This window comes from Zalophus californianus, chromosome 12, assembly GCF_009762305.2.
Source record: "Zalophus californianus isolate mZalCal1 chromosome 12, mZalCal1.pri.v2, whole genome shotgun sequence".
Taxonomy (NCBI): domain Eukaryota; kingdom Metazoa; phylum Chordata; class Mammalia; order Carnivora; family Otariidae; genus Zalophus; species Zalophus californianus.
The window spans coordinates 40,171,321-40,192,553 of record NC_045606.1 but is presented as its reverse complement, the minus strand read 5'-3'; the positions used below and the strand labels follow the sequence as shown (position 1 = coordinate 40,192,553).

At 35.5% G+C, this 21,233-nt stretch overlaps 1 protein-coding gene across 1 annotated transcript in view; it reads right to left on the bottom strand.

Annotated features, from left to right (window-relative positions):
- Positions 1–21,233, bottom strand: part of C1GALT1 (core 1 synthase, glycoprotein-N-acetylgalactosamine 3-beta-galactosyltransferase 1) — a 36,391-nt gene that overhangs the window by 11,095 nt on the left and 4,063 nt on the right. The window contains exons 2-3 of the mRNA XM_035723239.1: positions 7,541–7,777; positions 3,559–4,226 (exon numbers count right to left, since the gene is read on the bottom strand). Of these exons, the coding sequence (XP_035579132.1) occupies positions 3,559–4,226; positions 7,541–7,777 (905 nt within the window). The remainder of the gene's footprint in view (positions 1–3,558; positions 4,227–7,540; positions 7,778–21,233) is intronic.

Here is a 21,233-nt window from a genome sequence, read left to right as displayed (position 1 = left end):
AAATAAAAATTTTCCACAGTGTTTTCCATGATTACTACAGAGCAAAAGTGTATGTATGAGATTTAGGATAACTCTGAAAATAGTAACTTACTTATGGAGAAGAAAATTTATTAAATGACGGATAAGTACTAAGAGAAGTTGGATTTCACATGTGTTTGTATTAAACCTCCTGGGAGAGAAGAGGCAACATTAGGAAGCTGGGTCAATTTTGGTCCTTCCAAGTCTATTTTATTGTCTTCTACATAACTGAAGAAATTTTATAGAAAGAACATAAAATTTTGCATCCATTTTATTTTTTTTTTTTATTTTTTATTTTTTTAAAAGATTTTATTTATTTATTAGAGAGAGAGAGGATGAGAGAGAGCACAAGAGGGAAGAAGGTCAGAGGGAGAAGCAGACTCCCTGCTGAGCAGGGAGCCCAATGTGGGACTCGATCCCGGGACTCCAGGATCATGACCTGAGCCGAAGGCAGTTGCTTAACCAACTGAGCCACCCAGGTGCCCCTGCATCCATTTTAAAAACCACTACAATTTAAATAAAAGATGCACCACAGAAATATTTATTTTGTTCATATAAAGTATATTGTTAGGTACACCCTATCTGTAGGTGGGAATTGTGTGTAGCACTCTTAAAGGAAAGGAGGATATTTTACTGGTTACAAAATAGTGACAATTATCATGTCCCTTTGCTATTACTGTATGTAGTAGCAGATACTCTCAGTAAAATCTTATATGCATTTAGATGTCTCTGTTATATCTATTTGTAATGTTCTTAAGTTTGGATATATTTTTATGTGGGAAAGGGTACAGCATTAAGAAGGAAAGAAGTAATCTTGGAATGGTCAGATTATACTAAGAAAAGTTTACATCAAAAAAAAAATTCAGGGGCGTCTGGGTAGCTCAGTTGGTTAAGCATCTGCCTTTGGCGCTGGTCATGATCTCAGGGTTCTGGAATCAAGCCCCACTTTGGGCTCCCTGTTCAGTAGGGAATCTGTTCCTCCCTTTCCCTCTCCCTCTGCCACTCCCGCCCTTCCCCCTCTCCCCCCAGTTTGTACTCTCTCTCGCTTATGCTCTCCCTCCTTCAATCTCAAATAAATAAAATCTTAAAAAAAAAATCAAAGTAGTACCTCACTAGAACAAAACAAAAATAGACTATCACAGAGCAGACTTAGGAATACATCTGTCTAGGATACTGTTGCATCCACAAGAGCAATAAAATGCTAGCATAAGGTTTCAAACAGATTCATTACGTAGAACTGAACTTTAAACTACTTATTAAAATGGATTTTTATCCCAACAGCAGAATATTTATTCTAACATCCCTCAGCCCCACCCCCCAACCCTTTGGGGCACATATTAACCATGGAGGGGAACTCATGATGAAATCACAAGAGTTTATAATCAGCATGGTTTGTAATATTGCCTAGACTATTCATCAGGACAAACTACTTGACTTTTCTGATCCTCAGTTGTCACCTATTAAATGCAGAATTACTGTAAGGAATTACTGTGTCTGTGTAAGTACCAAGAACATACCAGTAATTGTAGTAGTGATTTGCTTCAACATTTCCTTTTAAAGCTGATTGTCTAAAGATTGGGTCAAATGTTCTAGGTCAAAGTTTCTTAACCTCAGTGTTACTGACATTTTAGTCCAGATAATTCTTTATTGTGGGAAGCCATCCTGTGCATTGTGAGATGTTTAGCATCTAGTGGGTTTACAATCTTGTGGGTTTCTACCCATTAGATGCCAGTAGCAATGTCCACCCCATGCCAGTCTCCCAGTTAACAACCAAAAATGTCTCCAGAATTTGTCAAATGTGCTCTGGCAGGCAAAAAAGCCTGCAATTGAGAAGCACTGTCCTAGATAATGATTTGAAAACACTGGCTTGTGAAAATGAGAATGCTAGCATGAAGTGTATTATTTGTATCTTAGGGCCAGAAAAAAGAAGGCACACAGTACTAATGACTTGCCTACATGCATTATTAATCAGTAACAGATCTGAATCTAAAAGCTAGGTTTCATGATTCCTGATGTCCTTCAGTCAGTCACTCACTGCTGCAATGCTCCTAACAGTGATGAACTGGAAACAATCTACTAAATGTGTATCAGTAGGTGAATGGATAAATTACATACGCTCATGTTAGATTACAGAGCAGCCTAAATTAATGAAGCACATACATATAATAATGTGGATATATTTTAATGTTGTATGAAAAGGGCAAATGTTCAAGGATATATATGGAATAATTCTATTTATGTAAAAACCTAAAAAACAATACTATATATTACTTATGGATACATAAACATGTAGGAAAAAAGATACAAATGTACACGGTGATGACGAATAAATTCATGATAGCGGTTAACACTGAGGAAGGAGATAAGAAAACTGGATTGGGGAAGTACACACAGGACTCAACTGTATCTATACCTTTTTCTTTTTTTTGAAGATTTTATTTATTTGACAGAGAGAGACACAGCGAGAGAGGGAAAACAAGCAGGGGGAGTGGGAGAGGGAGAAGTAGGCTTCCCGTGGAGCAGGGAGCCCGATGCGGGGCTCAATCCAAGGACCCTGGGATCATGACCTGAGCTGAAGGCAGATGCTTAACGACTGAGCCACCCAGGCGTCCCTATCCCTTTTTCTTTTAAAAAAACAAGCAAATGTGGCAAAAGATTAACATATGGTAAAGCTAGTTGGTGGGTATAAGATATTAATTCTTCTTAAACATTTAGCTGAGATATTTAATAAAATAATGTATTTTAGATAAAATCCTCAGGAATGGAGGCTAAGGTGTTAAATGAGAGGTAAGGCTTATTACATGCTTACAGTGCAATAGGCACTGTACTATACTGTAATCACAACTGAATGTAACAGGTAGATCTGGTCCATTTTACAAATGAGGCAACTCAGGCTCAGAAATTGGGCAAATTCTGTCCATCCAAGGTCACTGAACTATTAAGTGGGAGAAGACTTGAATCTAGGTCTTCCTAAACCTCACAGTCTTTTCACACATTGCTCCTGAAGCCCAGGAGGCTCTTCACACAGCCTGTTCTCTAACCTCACTCAGATTTCTGTTCAGAAGTCACCTCTTAGAGACACCTTCTTTGATCACCCAAACTAGGGTGCCCCGCTCCACTCTGGGTCATTCTCTATCCCCTCACTTGGCCTTATTTTACCTTAGGGCACTTACCACTACCTAAAATCATATTTTATCTTTACTAGTCTGCCTGTTTACTGTATGTCTCTGTAGCCAGAATGTAGGTTCATAATATACTTTTATAAGGTTTACAAGAACTGGAACTTGGCCATATTTACTGCTACGTTTTTAGTGCGTGACATAGGCAATAAATAGTAGGTAACAGTAGCAATATTTACTGAGTTACTAGTGCTGACATTCATGTTCTCATCTATTTTGTTATACATTGCCACTCTATATAAAAGGAGTAAAGGAGATTCTTAGTTATTGGTGCCAAAGAAACACACTATTTGCTAGTTTTTTTTTAAGTAAACAAAAGTCAGTCTAAGTATTTATACAGTAATAAAATTTTTGAACTTACCTCTACAGGAGGATAATAGTTATAATTCCAATACCAAAAGGTTCTAGGTAGATAACCCTTGATTAAGTGGTGCTCTGGTACAAACGGATGAAAAGTTTCTTTTCCAACGGTATCTCTGGAATCTCCCGCTTCTACATTTATAATTTCCATGCATTTGCCCAATGCTAAGTCTTCGATGGAGGAACTATGTGTACATTTGTCTGTTTTAAATGCATCAACAAATCTCTTCAAGGCTTCTTTGCTCAGTACATATCCTGCTCCTCCACTCATGTAGCCCTGCTTTACATAGGGCTTAAATCTTCTCCCAAAGTAAATGGGTTCTTCAGGGTTGTATTTTGAGAGTAGCCATCTCAAATTATCCAGTATAACATATGTATCATCATCTGCTTTCATAAACCAATCAGCATCTTCTAAATAATGATCATGAACATACTGAAAAGCTTTAATTGTTTTCCAGTATAATTGGTCTCTGCCTTCTCTGGTTTTTAATCCCACAGCAGGGAAGTCTTTATTTTCTTCTGAACTCATAAACAACACTTTATTACAACGCTGGGCCCATGTAGCTTTGACATGTTTGGCCTTTTTCTCTAGATTTTGAGGCCCTGTCATAACCCAGCAAAGAATTTTAACCTTTTGATAGAGGTTTTCAGCGATGTCTGTGTTCTCATCTATTAAACAAAAAATTTTTAGAGTTATATTCACATAGATGTAAAATTCAAATAAATTATATTGAAGAAAAATTTTCTTAAACAATTTCAAAAACCCCCTTCTATTTACCTTTCTACCATCAGTAATTTAGCTGAAAGAAAGCAAAACTCAACCTTATATGAACTGACATTCTGATTTATTGGTTTCATGTCAGTCTTATCCAGGAGATCCATTGCAGTTAACAAGAATTTCCACCACGACTTAAATTCTTACTATTTGAACTGTGGTTCGTTGACCAAACATCATCAGCATCACTTGGGAGCTTGTTAGAAATGCAACATCTCACGCCCCACCCCAGACCTACTTGATTTGAATTTGCATTTTAACAAGTTCTCCTGGAGATTGGTATAAATATAAAGCATGGTCTTAGTATCTGCTTTTCACTTCATTCTACAAAGAAAGCTTCAACTAGTTCTCAACAGAACACTGACAGGAATTTCTTGCACCTCTAAACAAACTTCTGAAGGACAGGAAAGACATGCTGCTGAAAATAACAATTCATTTTGGAGTCCACAAGATTCACTATTATGAATTTATACAAGTATCTTTAGGTGGCTTTAAAAAAGGCTCTCATGACTACCCCAGTTTGAAGAAGAGGAGTTAATGCAGCATTGAGGTTACTTTTGATAGTAACATATTTCATTCCAAAATGCAAATCCATCAGTCAGAAACAGAACAGGCAGCAATAGTATTTCCAAGATTGTCTAGAGCAGTGTTTTTCAAAGTACTCCTTTGTAAAGAAATAGGCAGCCATGCCAGAATATAAAGCACATATTACTTCTTCCTCCAAAAAAGTCCACTTAACAAAGCAGTAAGCTTAAATGAGTTACATCCTGGTGCAAGCTCCTTATCTGGGTGCAGACTGGTAACAAACAATTCAGACCATCAGGCCAGGATCACATATTGAGTATCACTGGTTTAGAGGAAGAGTCCAATTTTAAGATTCTAGATCAGTGCTTGGTGAAGGATCAATTTTTATTTCTAATAGTTAGAGACCTATACTTTTATAAATACGCTAAAAATGAATTACTAGAAAAATAAAACTAAAAAAAGAAATATAAAATACAAATCCTAATTCTTATGTTTTGATTTAGACAAAATTACTCTGTTAAATTACCCTGAAAGTTTCTCTGTAGTCCCAGTTTCAATACTTATGTAGTTGTGGACCAGCATGAGTCTGCAAAACCATACTTTTTGTAGTAATGCTGTAGGCAGAATCCTAAGGAAGCAGATCCTTAAAATTAAGGTCAACCAGTGAGTTACAAAAACTTAGTCCTGTGAAAAATTAGTAACTGGAGGCATAAATTTCTAGTTAACTGATGGTTGGGTGTGGTTGGGCATGGAATTTTTGAAAATATTCTCATGTCCTTCTGAAAATCAATAATTCACAATTCAAAAACAGACAGAATCACCCTTCAGTCAGAGAGCATTCACATTTCATGTACTTGAGGAGCCCAATCTCCTGGCTATAAACTAAATACTGGATGCAGAGGGAAAATGGTAGATGCAGGAATTCTCAATGTTTCACTTTATATAAGACAACCTTCTCCCCACTGCTGGGATCTGGTAGATATTCTTTCTCATTTTGTAATTATTCCTTCATTAATTACTTTGTAGGCATGTGCTGGTTCAGGAGATGAAAAGATGAGCACGGCACATGTCCTGCTACAGAAGAACTCAGTCTTGTAGTGGACCCTGGCATGCTATAATAGAGGTATGTAAAAGGGTTCAATGTCCTGAGGAAAAAGAAAGCAGTGGCTGCTAAATCCTATAGAGCAATGGAATGGGAACTTGGCTGGAACAGAGAAGGGGAGATAGAGCAAAATCAGGGAAAACAGAGATGATGCAGAAAATAGGTCCTTAAATGAGTAGAAGCTCATTTTACATTTTACACAATAAGAAAGGACAAAAGGTATAGTGAAGTTTGTTTGAGTGCAGGTACATGGGTATAAGTGAAGGCCTGAACTAGGGGAAATGAACTGAGAAGAAATCTGAAAAATGGTAAAGAGGCAGAATGCTGGAACTTATGACAAATGGGATTGATTGGTAAGTGAAGGAAAACACCTACCATGACTTCATAGTTTCTAGCTGAAACAGATGTGGACCATCACGCAGGACAAGTAGGGACCTAATATATGTTCCTACACTGACCTGACACACCCTACTAGTAGAGAAGCATGGTGCCAATCCTTTAACAATCCAGAGCAAGGCTACAGAGCAAGTGTCTAGTGATCAAACTGCTCTATGATAAGTACACAGAGCACCTACTCAGAGCTGAATCAGTTATATAAACGTTTATACAACATGACATAATTTGTAATAGTATGCATGTGCTTGCTAGTTCATATAACTCAACCAGGATGTGGTACACTTCATCCCTCAGCCTCTGCTTGGTATTTACTACCAAAAAGATAAAGGAAACAATTCCTAACGGAGGGACCCTCTGCAACTCAGAATTCCAATTGTTTCCAAGCTGCTGTATTCTTTACTGTTAAATAAATCACATTTGCAGAGATCTTTGAATTATGTTAATGTTTTTTCACAGTGTTTGGAACTGGGCTAAGATAAAGACAGTAAAGAATAAATGGAAACTAAAATGATGAGAATTGATGATATCACATAAGCAAAGAATCAGCTAAAGGACAGAAACTTGGAGACAACCAACATTTAAATGTTGGCACGTAGGGGACGCAATTGAGAACATCTGGTTAGAGGTAGGAAACCAAGAGAAAATGAAGTCATTATAACATATCCTTAGATGTTATATGTTATATGTTATGCCTCTTAAAAGGTGAAAAGATTAGTTATATTAGTTACTGATAAAAATATAAGTTGAAAAAATATAAATTGAGATTTATATATACCTCTTGAGTTTCTCTAGAACAAGACAAAGCAAAAACTAAGACCAAAACAAGATAATAGCAAAAACACTAAAGACACAGATATAAACCATGACAACAAAATCAGACTGAATAAATATTTTCAAAAAAAATCTAATCTGAAAAGTTTTGCCTTTCCTGGAATTACAGTTTCTGAACTGTCTCTACTTAAAAATAAAATCAAAATTAATATCTTACTCCCTAAATAAATCTGGGTTTTAGCAATTTCCTTCCTGAGGCAAACCAAGAGCTGTCATTAAATATTGGGAATTAAGCTCATTTTCATCAAAAATATTGTGTACAACAAAATTCACATAAATAGCTTTTTCCAATTCTTATAACACACAGACTGAAAAATACTGTTTCTGTTTACACCTTAATAAAGTGAACCATACCTTTATGTTGGCTAGAATCTGCATTGAAGTTCATCTGTCCTTCTAGATGATTTTGTCCATTATCATCTGAGTGCCTAGCATGAGGATCATTATGAAGAATATTAGGCTGGGTATCACCCTGTTCTCCCAACAAAATACTCAATAGCTGAGAACATAAAACAAATCCAATTGCTGATCCACAAAGGAAGGTTAAAAAATTCAGCCAAGATTTAGAGGCCATTTCCCGAAAGTGTATTTCTGTAAGAAAAAAATTAGCAGGATGTTATAAATTATAAAGCAATATATGTATCATGAGTAAAAAACTTGATAACTTAAAAAAAAAAACAACACAAAAATACACAAAAATCAAGTTGATAACTTTGAGCCATATGGGAAAGTTAATTCCTTCCATATAGGAGAACGTTTCTGAGAATATTTAACTTTTATCCCTTCAAGTTGACGTTAAAACACACCTTGTGGACAATTCAATAAAATAGATGAGTAATAAGTTGGAGAATCATTGTTAGGTGGCGTATGGGTAAATAGGTCAGTATTTACACACAGAATTTCCTCTTCTTCCCACCAGAATCCTCTGTGAACCCAAGCCTGCTTGCCATGTTCTTTTCCTTTTTTGCTGTCAAAATACTAAATTTACCTTTTTTCTCTTTTATATTATATGGTATATATTATATATAAATATAATATTCCACAAGATATTACTATTATCATTAAAATAAATAACATAAGTGGTACAAAATTGTGAGGAGGACACAGAGAGTTTGTGTTCTAAAATCATTTTGTTGTCCAGAAGTGGTGAAAGTACTAATGTTAAACTTTAAAAGACTAAGGATGTATAGTGTAATTGCTAGTATAATCATTAAAATAAATAGTAAATGAATATATAACAGGAAAAAATGAATAAAATAAAAGCAAGACAAGGAAAAAGAGCAGTAAAGAATAGATGAAATAAACAGAAAACAAACAGTGATATGATTGATTTTAACGCAAATATTATCACCAAAGACGTTAACGTAAAAGATAAAGATTGCCAGCCAGACTACAGAAAAAAATAAACCCAACTATATGTTGCTTATAGGAGACACATTAAGTATATTCAGAAAGTTAAGAGCAAGAGAATGGGAAAAGATCACATACAAAAAGAAAGTATGCAGTTATCAAAATAAATTAGCGGTTACATAGTTTATCTTCCTGATATTCACCAAGCTTTACATTTTTGATTTACATACTTTTTTGTATTAATATTTACTATAGTAAAAAATTTATATAAAAATACCTTCATGTGACCTTTTACTTTATCCCTTTTAATACATGTGTAATATATGTATATTTAATGCAAATATATTTATCCTCAAATCCATAAGTAAAATTGTCATGTCATGGAACTACACCATGCTCATCTTATATCTCGGATCTCAGGCTCTCTAATAGTTTTTCAAGTTTGAGAAGGATGACCCCGGGGAAGCCCAGGTAAAGGAAGGACAAAGTTGCTCAGTAACACAGGAGATGTAAATTACCCATGAAACTGGCAGGCACTTGTTTACTTACTTCCTTTTGTTCTATCTTAACTTGCATTCTAAGGTTCAGAAAGGTAGGCCTTCACGGGTGAAGAGTATACATACATGTCCCACCAACTCCCCTACATAAAATTTCCCAGAGGAAAAGCAGAAACAAGATTACCCAGTCTTGTTGCTATTTTCCCTGAGAGGAGGTCTCAAATTCTCCTTTGCTACTGTCTTTTCCCCACTTAGATTGGTTTTTAGTGAAATCCTTATACACAAAAGGTGTAATCTGCAATTCCAGGGAAAATATCCCTCCTGGTTTAAGTAACTCTTTTGAAACTCTGAAAACCTGAAGAATATTTGCAAATGATATAATCCGATAAAGGGTTAATATCTGAAATACAGAAATAATTTCTATATTATTTGAATTTCTTCTGCAACTCCACATCAAAAAACCCCATATAATCTGATTAAAAATGAGCAGAGGACCTGAAAGGATATTTTTCCAAAGAAGATATATAAATAGTCAACAGATACATGGAAAGATGCTAAACATCATTAATCATCAGGGAAATGCAAGTCAAAACCACAAAGAGATACCACCCCACACCTGTTAGAATGGCCAGAATCAAAAGGCAAGAAATAACAAGTGTTGGTCAGGATACGGAGAAAAAGGAACACTTGTATACTGCTGGTGCAGCCACTGTGGAAAATAGTACGGAGGTTCCTCAAGGAATTAAAAATAGAATTACCATATGATCCAGTAATTCCACTACTGGATATTTATCCAAAGAAAATAAAAAATACTAGTAGGAAAAGATATGTGCACCCTACGTATATTGAAGCATTATTTATAATAGCCAAGATATGAAAGCAACCCAAGTGTCCATCCACAGACGACAGGATAAAGATGATGTGGGATGGACAGAGGGACGGGTTACTCAGCCACGAAAAAGAATGAGATCTGTCCATTTCCAACAACATGGGTAGATCTAGAGGGTATAATGCTAAATAAAATAAGTCAGAGAAAGACAAATACCATATGGTTTCACCCATATGTGTAATTTAAGAAACAAAACAAGCCAAGAAAAAACAAGATAAGAAACAGAGCCTTAAATACAGAGAATTGGTGGTTGGCAGAAGGGAGGTGGGGGGATGGGTGAAACAGATAAAGGAGATTAAGAGTATACTTACTGTGATGAGCACTGAGTAATGTATAGAACTGTTGAATCATTATATGAAAAAAGCTGAAGAGAACTACTCAAGAATCTGAAATTCTTTAAAGTAAGAGCGTATATTACTAAGAATTTACCCACAAGAGAGGTAATTTGAAAATCCCATAAACTGCAAACATGAAGCCAAGAGAAGTAAATGAAAGGTATCATAATGCCAATTTTCTTATGGTAAATGTAAAAAGATTAGCAGAATAAGACTGAAGCAATAAACCTGAAGGAAGGCTATTGAGGTAACATTAGCAGACACTTAAACTGAGATATCATCTAAGAGCCACACTGCGTAATTTCCCAAATCTGATTCTCTGACGCTCTGCCTTCTAGCACACTGGTTTTGATTTTCTTTTTGTACTGGCCGTGACCTTCCTCACCTTAATACCAGATACAATCACTTCACAGTCTCAAAAGGGCACAGTCCAAATGAATTCTCCACTGCTACAGAATCAACAGTCACAGAAAGCCCTGTGACTGAGGAGGACTGCGAGACAGTGACTATTATCAAATAAGTGCTGATCCAGCTCCAGTAACTATGAAAACTAACCTGACACCCCACCATTTTCCAAAAGACAATGAGTTTTAAAACAAGTCTACTTCTGGAGCATGGAGGATTTATTGTTTGTAGTAAACTAGTGACATAGTTATGGATAGGGTTTTCTTAGCTGAGGTGGCACTTTTTTAGCAACACACCTGTTCTGGGGTGAGTGGAGGGAAAATTGACTTCCTGATGTTTAAAATTTTGTTTTTAATTAAAAAAATACCTTGTGATGCTATTGGATGGCTACCATCCTCTTACCCCTCCTCCTCCAGAGCATTATCAACCAACATGTGCTGGCTCATCCCTGTTGCTTTACTCCATACCCTTCCAATTTCAAAGACTCTTGCCTTAAGACTAAATTTCTGTTTACTCTGATTTTTCTTTCTTGGTCCTGGGATAAAATAGCCATCTCATATGGGTACAATGCACCCCAAACCTTACTCTGATTTTTCACAAAAATCAGCACCCTCAACTCTTCAGATTCTTAACAAGAGTGCTGAAATAGACCAGACAGGAAGACCTTGTGTAACTAAGTTGCACATTACGAGGCTTCTAAGATATTAATTAAAATTAAGTGGAGGGAAGTTCTCATTGCCAACTGTTTTCCAAACCTGGTATGTAATCAGAATCATTTGAGGAGCATTTTAAAAATATAGATTTTCAGGCATCACAATTGAGATTTCATTTGCAAAAGAAGGTCTGGGACAACTAAAATTTGTATTTTTTACAGGACAGCTTTGTGTTATTCATTGTAAAAGAGAAATCAAGCAATATAGAACAATGTGAAAAAGATAAATATCACCCCAAATCCCATCACTCAGAAACAACTATCATTAACATTTAGTAATATCATTATAGATATGAATAACCCATCTTTATAAATAACAGAGATGGAAGGAGAGGTAACTGTGGCTAACAGTTGAACCCTGTATTAAGAGCTCTATGTGGGTTAACTGTAAACCATAAATGAGGGACTATCAATCTCATTTTACAGATAAACTCAGACAGAAAGGTATGTAACCTTCCCAGGGCCATACTAGCAATATGAATCAAGAATTCAGATTCTTAACCATTTTACAGTAGTTTTACAGAATTGGAATGAATGTTACTCATGCTATTTTAAAGATTTAACATGTTAAGATTTACTTGAATGTATAGGAAAAAAGGGAAATTAAGTGAATCTAAATGAACTCTGAAAGTCAGTGAAGCATTTATAATACGACTCCTCTCCTCTAAATGATCCTTCTAAAGACAAGAAAAAGACTATGAAAAATATAAAGCAATTGGAGGCCCTTTTTTAAAACCACGTATTTCAGTTTTAGATAGTTCCTATTAACTTCTTGCTGTGAGAAATGTGGAAATCAGCACGTATATACTCTCCCCCACTCCAACCTTCAGCAACCACCACCCTGATCAGTCAGCAGCTATCAACATGAAGGCAAGACCCACCACTAGCAAAAACATGACTCACTGAAAGCTCAGATGATGGTTAGCATTTTTTAGCAATAAAGTATGTTTTAATAAGGTAAATTAAGTTATGTACATTGTTTCTTAAGACATAATGCTATTGCATCCTTAACACACGACACTACAGTGTAAACATAACTTTTATATGCATGGGGAAACCAAAAATTCATCTGACTTGCTTTATTGTGCTATTTGCTTTATTGCAGTGGTCTGGAACCGAACTCGCAATATTTCTGAGGTATGCCTGTACTACATGAATCATTCAGGAAGTTAAGCAGAACTTAAATCCTTCTTTTATGTAAAAGTTTGATACTGATCTCTGACAGAGCCCAAAATATAGATAGAATTAAAAAAAAATCAGTCCAATCTCACTCCAAAATAATACATCATCAAAGGGAATGCAGCCCAAACATTAATGGTTATCTTAAGTTGGGTCCTCAGAAAGGAAACCATGAAATGAGGCCTTTGTGTGAAAGTGTTTTATTAGAAAATATTCCCTGGGGATGCCTGGGTGGCTCAGTCAGTTAAGCATCTGCTTTTGATTCAGGTCATGATCCCAGGGTCCTGGGAGGGAGTCCCACATCAGGCTCTTTGCTCAGCAGGGAACCTGCTTCTCCCTCTGTCTCCTGCTTCCCCTGCTTGTGCGTGCGCTCTCTGTCTCGTAAATAAATAAAATAAAATCTTAAAAAAAAGAATTAAAAAAGAAATATTCCCTGGAAAAACTTCTAGGGAAGTAGGACAGGGAAGGAAAGAAGTCATGCGAAGTTCCATGGGAGGTAATTTTAGCTCCATCCCCTAGGGTAGTTTTAGAGGCAACACAAGCTGCACCTCAGAGTTGTACTCATATATTTAATCAGTGGTTAAGGGCTGTTCTTAGGAAATAAAATTCCCAGACACTCTCATAGCTTGTACATTGGCAAAATTGGCTCTGGCAGTGTGAGGGCAGCCCAGCAACAAAGAACCTTAGGAGACAGATAACGGGCATGAATATACATTAGGAGCCTGTGAACAGAAAGGAGATACAGGCCCTTGGACAAAGTATTAGCATCATCTGCTACAGCAACTTTATGATTTGGAAAGTTAAAAATCACTTGGTTTGGTTTTGCTCTATGGAATCCCCAAAAGGTTCAGCAATCAATCATTCTAGTTCAATCATTGTAGAGTGAAGAATACTGCACAGCCTAACAATGCATATAGAAATTTTAATTAGCTTTTTAGTATCTACTCTAAAATATAAATAGCCACTTAAGAATCACCAGGTATTTTAAGGAAAGCCTCTAATACGAAAGAAAAAAAAAATCAACAAAGTCAAATTTAAAGCAACTTGGAAGAGATGATATAATGAGATAAAAACTAAGAAAACCCCAATCATTGATATCCTGAGAGATTAAAAAATGTCATGCCATTTTATTCAGGAAATAAGTTAATAGCTTTAAAAAAATTATGAGGACAAAAAGAACTCCACAACAAATTAAACTGTAAGAAAATAAAAAACCTGAATAGAACAGCCACAGGATAAAGTTAAGGAAGTTACCCTCAAAGTAAGAAAAACAAAAAGATAAGGTGATAGAAAATAAAGAGAGAAAACTGATAACTAAAGATCAGTTTACAGGTACAGATAAAAAAGGAAGGAAATCTACAATCAAATACTTCAAGGATGTTTCCAGATTGAAAGGCTCCAATGATAGCTAATATTCTGAACAAAAACAGACCCACAAAGATATAGTATCAGGTAATTTCAGAACAATTTGGTCAAAGAAACCATTCTGCAAGCTTGCAGAGAAAGGGAAAGAGGCAAAGAGACAAGAATTAAATGTTTTTTTATTTTAATTTTTTAAAAAGATTTTATTTATTACTTGAGTGAGAAAGTGAGAGACAGCATGAGTGGAGGGGGAGGGACAGAGGCAGAGGGGAGAAGCAGACTCCCCGCTGAGCAGGAAGCCCAACACGACAAGGGGCTTGATCCCAGGAGCCCGGGATCATGACCTGAGCCGAAGGCAGATGGCTTAACCAACTGAGCCACTGAGGTGCCCCAAGAATTAAATGGTTTTAGACTTTCAAGCAGCAACACTGAAAGCTAGAAGGCAATGGATAAAATCCTTCAAAATTCTTAGGAAAAATTATTTCAAACCTAGAATTTTAGACGCAGCCAAACTATCCAAGGATCAAATCCGTATCGCATACTTGGTACACAAGACTGGCTCTAGTTCACCTTCCTGCTCTCTTATTTCTCATACTCCCTTACCTGCAAAGACCATTCAGCCATTCTCCAAGTTTGCCTTGACCTTTCATATGGATGACTTTGGCCATTCTATTCTTTTTGCTGGGTGTGCCTTCCTCAATTTCGTCTACTGGAGAGATACATAATTCTTCCAAGGTTACTTTAGTTTCAGTACTTTCCATGACCACTCTTCCCTACTGCCCATGGTCAAAATAACTGCTCTCCCTCGAATGTTTCCTTGTGCCTTTACTCACACTTCCTACTATGTATATGTCATACTGCATAATAGTAAGTATGTGCATTTTTTTCCCACTAGACTGTGAGTTCCTCAGGAAAAGTGGCTATGGCTCTTATCTCTCTATCTCCAGCACCTAACACACTGCCTGGCTTATATAATGCACTCAAATGTTTGTGTGTTTGTTTTACTGAAAGGGGGAAGAGAGTTGAAATGAGTTTTGCAAACAGAGATCTATATTTATACCACCTAATTTACTAAGTAAAAAAATCATGTATGGTTCCACCATTTGACGCTTTTACACTTCTTTGACCCAAAAGCTTAAAACAGATATATAATATGACCTATATATTATTTCCTTTGGTGTATATTCCACTCATATGAACTATAAGTACATATTAATTCTGAGACAGAAAGACTAAAAGCATTTTCTATTACTAATTTATTAAAATGATAGAAATAGAAAAAATTAACACACAGCTATAACCTAATGACCCTGAAGTATTTTATAAGCATTATAGTTACACAACGTTAGCATAAAAATGACCATGGGATTTCATAAATCCTGAAAATGTAGGATAAGAAACAAATTAATAACCTTCCAAAAATTATATAACAGTTCACAACCAAGTTAAAATCAAGTTGTATTGTCTTGAGCTATAATTCTATTTTAAAAAATATTCCCACAATTTCATATTCAGAAAATCAAGTGAGAATACCTTTTGTTACTGTTCCATGAGAACATAAGTATTTTGGGGCGCCTGGGTGCCTCAGATGGTTAAGTGTCTGCCTTTGGCTCAGGTCATGATCCCAGAGTCCTGGGATCGAGTCCCGCATTGGGCTCCCTGCTCCTTGGAAGCCTGCTTCTCCCTCTGCCTCTCTCTCTCTCTCTCTCTCTCTCTCGGGCTCTCATGAATAAATAAATAAAATCTTAAAAAAAAAAAGAACATAAGTATTTTTTATGTCCTCTTTTACGTCCTCAACAGAAATTAGAGAAGACATAAATAAATAGAAAGACATCCCACGTTCATGGATTGGAAGAATATTGTTAAAATATCAGTACTACCCAAAATGATTTACAAACTTAATGTAATCTCTATCAAAATCTAATGATTTTTTTGCAGAAATAGAAATAACCATCATAAAATTCATATGGAATTGTCAAGGGACCCCAAGGAGCCAAAAAAAAAAAAAATCTTGAAAAAGAGGAATAAAACCTGAGGACTCACAGTTCCTAATTTTAAAACTTATTACAAAGGCTACAGTAATCAAAACAGTGGCACTGGCATAAAGATAGACATATAGACCAATGGAGTAGAATAGAGAGCTCAGAAATAAACCCATGCATTTACGGGCAAAATATTTTCAACAAATTGGCCACATGCATTCAATGAGCAGAGGACATCTTTCAACAAAGGTGCTGGGAAAACAGGATATCCACATGCTAAAGAATGAAACTGGACCCTTATCTAACATCATATACAGAAATCAACTGAAAATAGATCAAAGACCAAATATAAAACTATAAAACTCTTAGAAGAAAACATAAGACGAAAACTTCCTGATATTGGAATAGGGAATGATTTCTTTGATAGGACATCAAAGGCACAAGCAACAAAAGAAAATTAGTCAAATTGGACTTCATGAAAATTTTAAAATTTTGTATATCAAAAAACACTATCAACAAAGTAAAAAGGCAACTCACAGAATGGAAGAAATATTTGCAAGTCATCTATTTGATAGGGGATTAATGTCCAGAATATATAAAGAACTCCTAAAACTTAACAACAAAACCAATAAAATGGGCAAAGGACTTGAAAAGACATTTCTCCAAACAAGATATACTACTGGCTGATAAGCATGGGCATGTTGAGGATGAAAAGATGCTCAGCATCACTGAAATTCAGGGAAATGCTAATCAAAACTACAATAAGATACCACCTCACAACTATGAGGATGGCCACTATCAAAAAATTGTGTTGGCAAGGATGTGGAGAAATGCAACTACTTGTGCACTGTAATGTAAAATGTACAGAAACGTAAAATGTACTGCCACTGTGGAAAGTAGTATGGTAGTTCACAAAAAATTAAAAATTTACAGTTACCATAGGATCTAGTACTTCCACTTCTGGGTATATGACCAAAAGAACTGGAAGCAGAGTCTCAAAGAGATATCGGTATACCCATGTTTATAGCAGCATTATTCACAATAGCTAAAATGTGGAAATAATCCAAGTGTCCATCAGTGGATGAATGGATAAGCAAAATGTGTTATGTGCATACAATGGAATATTATTCAGCCTTTAAAAGAAAGGAAATTCTGATGTGTGCTATAACTTGGATGAACTCTGACATTATGCTAAATAAGCCAGGCACAAAAAGACAAATACTATATAATTCCACTTACAGGAGATACTCAGTTAAAACCATAGAGACAGAAAGTAGAATGGTGGTTGCCAGACACATGGTTGCCAGAGACAGGAGACACTTAGTTAAAACCATAGAGACAGAAAGTAGAATGGTGGTTGCCAGAGACAGGAGACACTCAGTTAAAATCATAGAGACAGAAAGCCTAATGATGGTTGCCAGAGGGGAATGGGAAATTACTGTTTAATGTCTATAGAGTTTCAGTTTTGCAAGACAAAGAATTCTGGAGATAGATGGTGGTAACAGTTGCACAATATAAATGTATTTAATATCACTGAAATGTACACTTAAAAATGATTAGAATGGTAAATTTTGTGTATTTTACAATAAAAAATTGGAAAAAAATAACAATGTTGATATTCTCCAAATTAATCTATATATGTAATATTATCCAAACTAAAATACAAGATTTTATTTATTTTTATTATTTTTAAATACAAGAAGATTTTAGAAAGTTAAATAACTCAGTAAAAGCATTCAAAAGATTTGTAAAAATAAGTATGTGAGTATACCTGGGAAATTCTGGAAAGGAGTGTGGGGGTAGACTAAGCCTAATGGACCCAATTAAGACAAGATTTTTAAAAATTAAGTAACGTAGTAAAAAATTATTCTAATGTTGTTGGGAAAATAAATATAACTGGGAAATTCCTGAAAGGAGCACTGCGGGTTAGAGGGTAGATTAAGCCTACCAGAGATTAAAATATATTACCTACAATAAACAGTGGTATAACATAATAATTTGATATTCAGGCCAGACATATTAATTTCTTTATGAATCAGTTAAAAAATATTTTTAATGCTTTTAATTAATACTACAGACATAATGCTGAGAAACTTTTTTTCTCTACAACCATGCCATCAGAACTAAGCTATCTGAAAGTATATCAGTGAGACTGGAACATCCCATTCTTGCATGGATGATGGACAGTTCATCAAGCAGCAGCAGCCTTAATTTCCAACTCAGAGTTTCAGATAGGGTTTCCCAGACACAACATTCCACATTTATCTTAACTGTGTAGTCTCTAAGGAAATAGGGCTTTGAGTTTGCTTCTCAGCCCAGGCCTGATGTTAATTAACCCCTTGACACACAGCCTCGCTGTACTTCAAACCTATCAAATATTGCTTCATTTAAATTTTGTCTAAACTCCACCCTTCTCCAAAATCTGTAATAACCCTGTCCTTTCTTTATTTAGTAAAATGCTGGCAGTTCATCTGGTGTGTGGTCTTCCTCACGGCAGCAAGTTAATTAACCTTTGTCAGCCTAAAGATATATATCCCTGGTGGTCTTTACACAGACTGAATTAAAGAGTCTATTTAAAAAAACAAGTACATATAGAAATTTAATACATAATATACATAGCATTTCAAATCAAGAAAAAGATGGTTTATTCAAGTAATGATACTGAAATAATCTTTTGGGAAAAAGATAAAAATCAGCCAGCTGGATTCCTACCTTTCTCTTTCAAATTCCAAATGTTTCTAAGGTTTCAATATTTAAAAAAATGAAATTATAACAAACTAGAAGAAAATATCTTTTTATATTTTTATAACATGAATTGAGATCGTCTCAAAACTCAGAAGCTATGACTATAGGAAAACTGTATGAAATTATTCATTGGCTAAACTTCTGGCAGTGAAACTGCTGGTTCAGAGATGTTTCTGTATACAATGTTAAAAAAAATCTGTACAGCAAAAAATGCCAAAAAACATAATGAAAAAGACAAAAGATCAATCTAATATAAAAACAGATGAAATAAAGGATTTGCAGAAGAAGAAAATACAATGGCCAAAGATGTTCAAATTTCACATTAAAGTAATTCAAATGCAGAAATACTATTTTTAACCTTACTAGCAAAAAATGTTTAGTAACACCCAATAATGACATGGAAGAGGAAACTGGCACTCATGCATTCTTTCTCACAATATACATATTTACTGTCTTCTGGAAGGGCAATTTGGCAATGTATTTTAAAATTTTTAAATGAGTAGGACCTGACCCATGATTTCATCATCAGAAATTTCTCCTATGGACACGAACATAGAAGTCTGCAAAGATATTTATGGCAGCCACTGCCACAGATGTTTGCTTGTTGATAAGGAACTAGTTAAATAAACAAACATGATACATCCATACCACAGAATACTCTGCAGCTGTCAAAACAATGATCTATATGTGCTAATAAAGAAAATCTTTGCATATTTGGCAATTATGACTTTTTGCTAGTAAGGTGTAGTGGCTACTTTTTAAATCAGAAAAATGTAAAAAAAAAACAAATGAAAAAACTGAAACTGAAACCATAAAAAAATGTGTATATACAGAAGAGTATGTTTTCTTCCCCATTTCTCTGTGTATTTGCATCTTTTACTTTAATCAAAGAGATGATGCTATATCTGTTAGTCTCCACTTTACCCTTTTCCTTTATTTTCTTCCATAACACAACTTCATTCATTAAAACTGTGTAAGATAAAAGATTTATTTTTTAAGACAAAGTACTACAGTCTGTATAGTATAATCACAAAAATTAAATAAAGGTAGGCTACTTCATCTATAAAGATAATCTAGGAAAAACAAAGTGCACTGAAATCCCCACACTTGGGGATCCTTTTCAGACTTCTCAAAGTTTGACTCACATATACATTAAACATTTCCACCTTGACCATAGGCATCTCAAATTCAACATGTCCAAATGTGACTCATTACCTTCCTCCCTTAATTCCCTTCTTACCTGCTCATCTTAACTAAAATTACTGGCGATCATCTAAATTACTCACCAGTGGGTTCCTATTTTACCAGGAGCCATCCGTTTATCTAAACTAGAAATCAGAGTTTCTTTGTAACACTCCTCACTCCCCTTACCCCATATCCAATTACCAAATAGGGCCAATTTTATTTCCTATTTTTTTTTAAATCCATCCTCTCGTCTCCATTTCATCTCTATTTATTCATCTATTTATTCATCATCTCTATTTCAGACCCTCCTCTCTCTCCTAAGCAATTGCAATATTTAATTGGTCTCCCTCACTCAAGTGCTCTCTCTCCTCAACTCATCCCCATTCTGTCACCAGAATGACCTATCTAAAATGAAAAGCTGACCAAGTCACTCCATGAATCCTCCACGGAGCCCTACTGCCTATAAGACAAAAACTAAGCATCTTTAATTAACATGATATATATAGATTCTCCTTGATCTAGACTCTGTCCAAATTTTCAGCCTCATATTTCGATACTCCATGCCTTATTACTTACTCTTCAGCAATCCTGAACTATCTATAGTTCACTAAATATCCCAATGTAGTGGGCTCCTCTATTCCTACTGTTTTCTCTGTCTATACAACACTATCCTCCCTTCACCATCTATGCCTCAACCTCTGTAACTCCCATTAAGCCAATGACATATTGAGCTGGATAATTCTCTCTTGTGATTGGCTGTCCTGTTCACCATAAGATGTTTAGTAGCATTTGTGGCCTCCACTCACTAGATGCCAGCAGTATTCCCCCTGGTTGCGACAACCAAAAACGTCTCTAGACACTGCCAAATGTCCCGAGGGACAAAATCAGCTCCAGTTAAGAACCACTCTACTAAACTGTTAAAACCTAGTTTATCATATATACATAAAATATCTCAGGAAGAATATATAAAGACTAATTGTAACACTTGAGGCAGGCAACTGGTAGTTGTAGGAGGTAACTAGAGTAGGAGGGAAAAAAACCCTTCTTTTTCACTGCCATCTCATATTCTTTTGATAGTAACTAGAGTAGGAGGGAAAAAAACCCTTCTTTTTCACTACCATCTCATATTCTTTTGATCTTGTACCTTTCTTCTAACCTCTCCACTGCTACTGCCCTAGTCCAAGTCACCTCCCTTTCTCTCTTCTCCTCTCCCTTCCTCAACTACCATAACCGACTCCTAATCAACTTTTCCCTTTACATCCTTCTTTCTTCAATCCATTTTTCCCCACTTCACCAGTGATCCTTTTAAAAACATTTTATCACTGAGTTGCTCTAAATCCTCCAGTGTCTTCCCAATCTCACTCAGAGACAAAGCAAAAGCCTTAAGATGAACCTCGAGGGTCTGC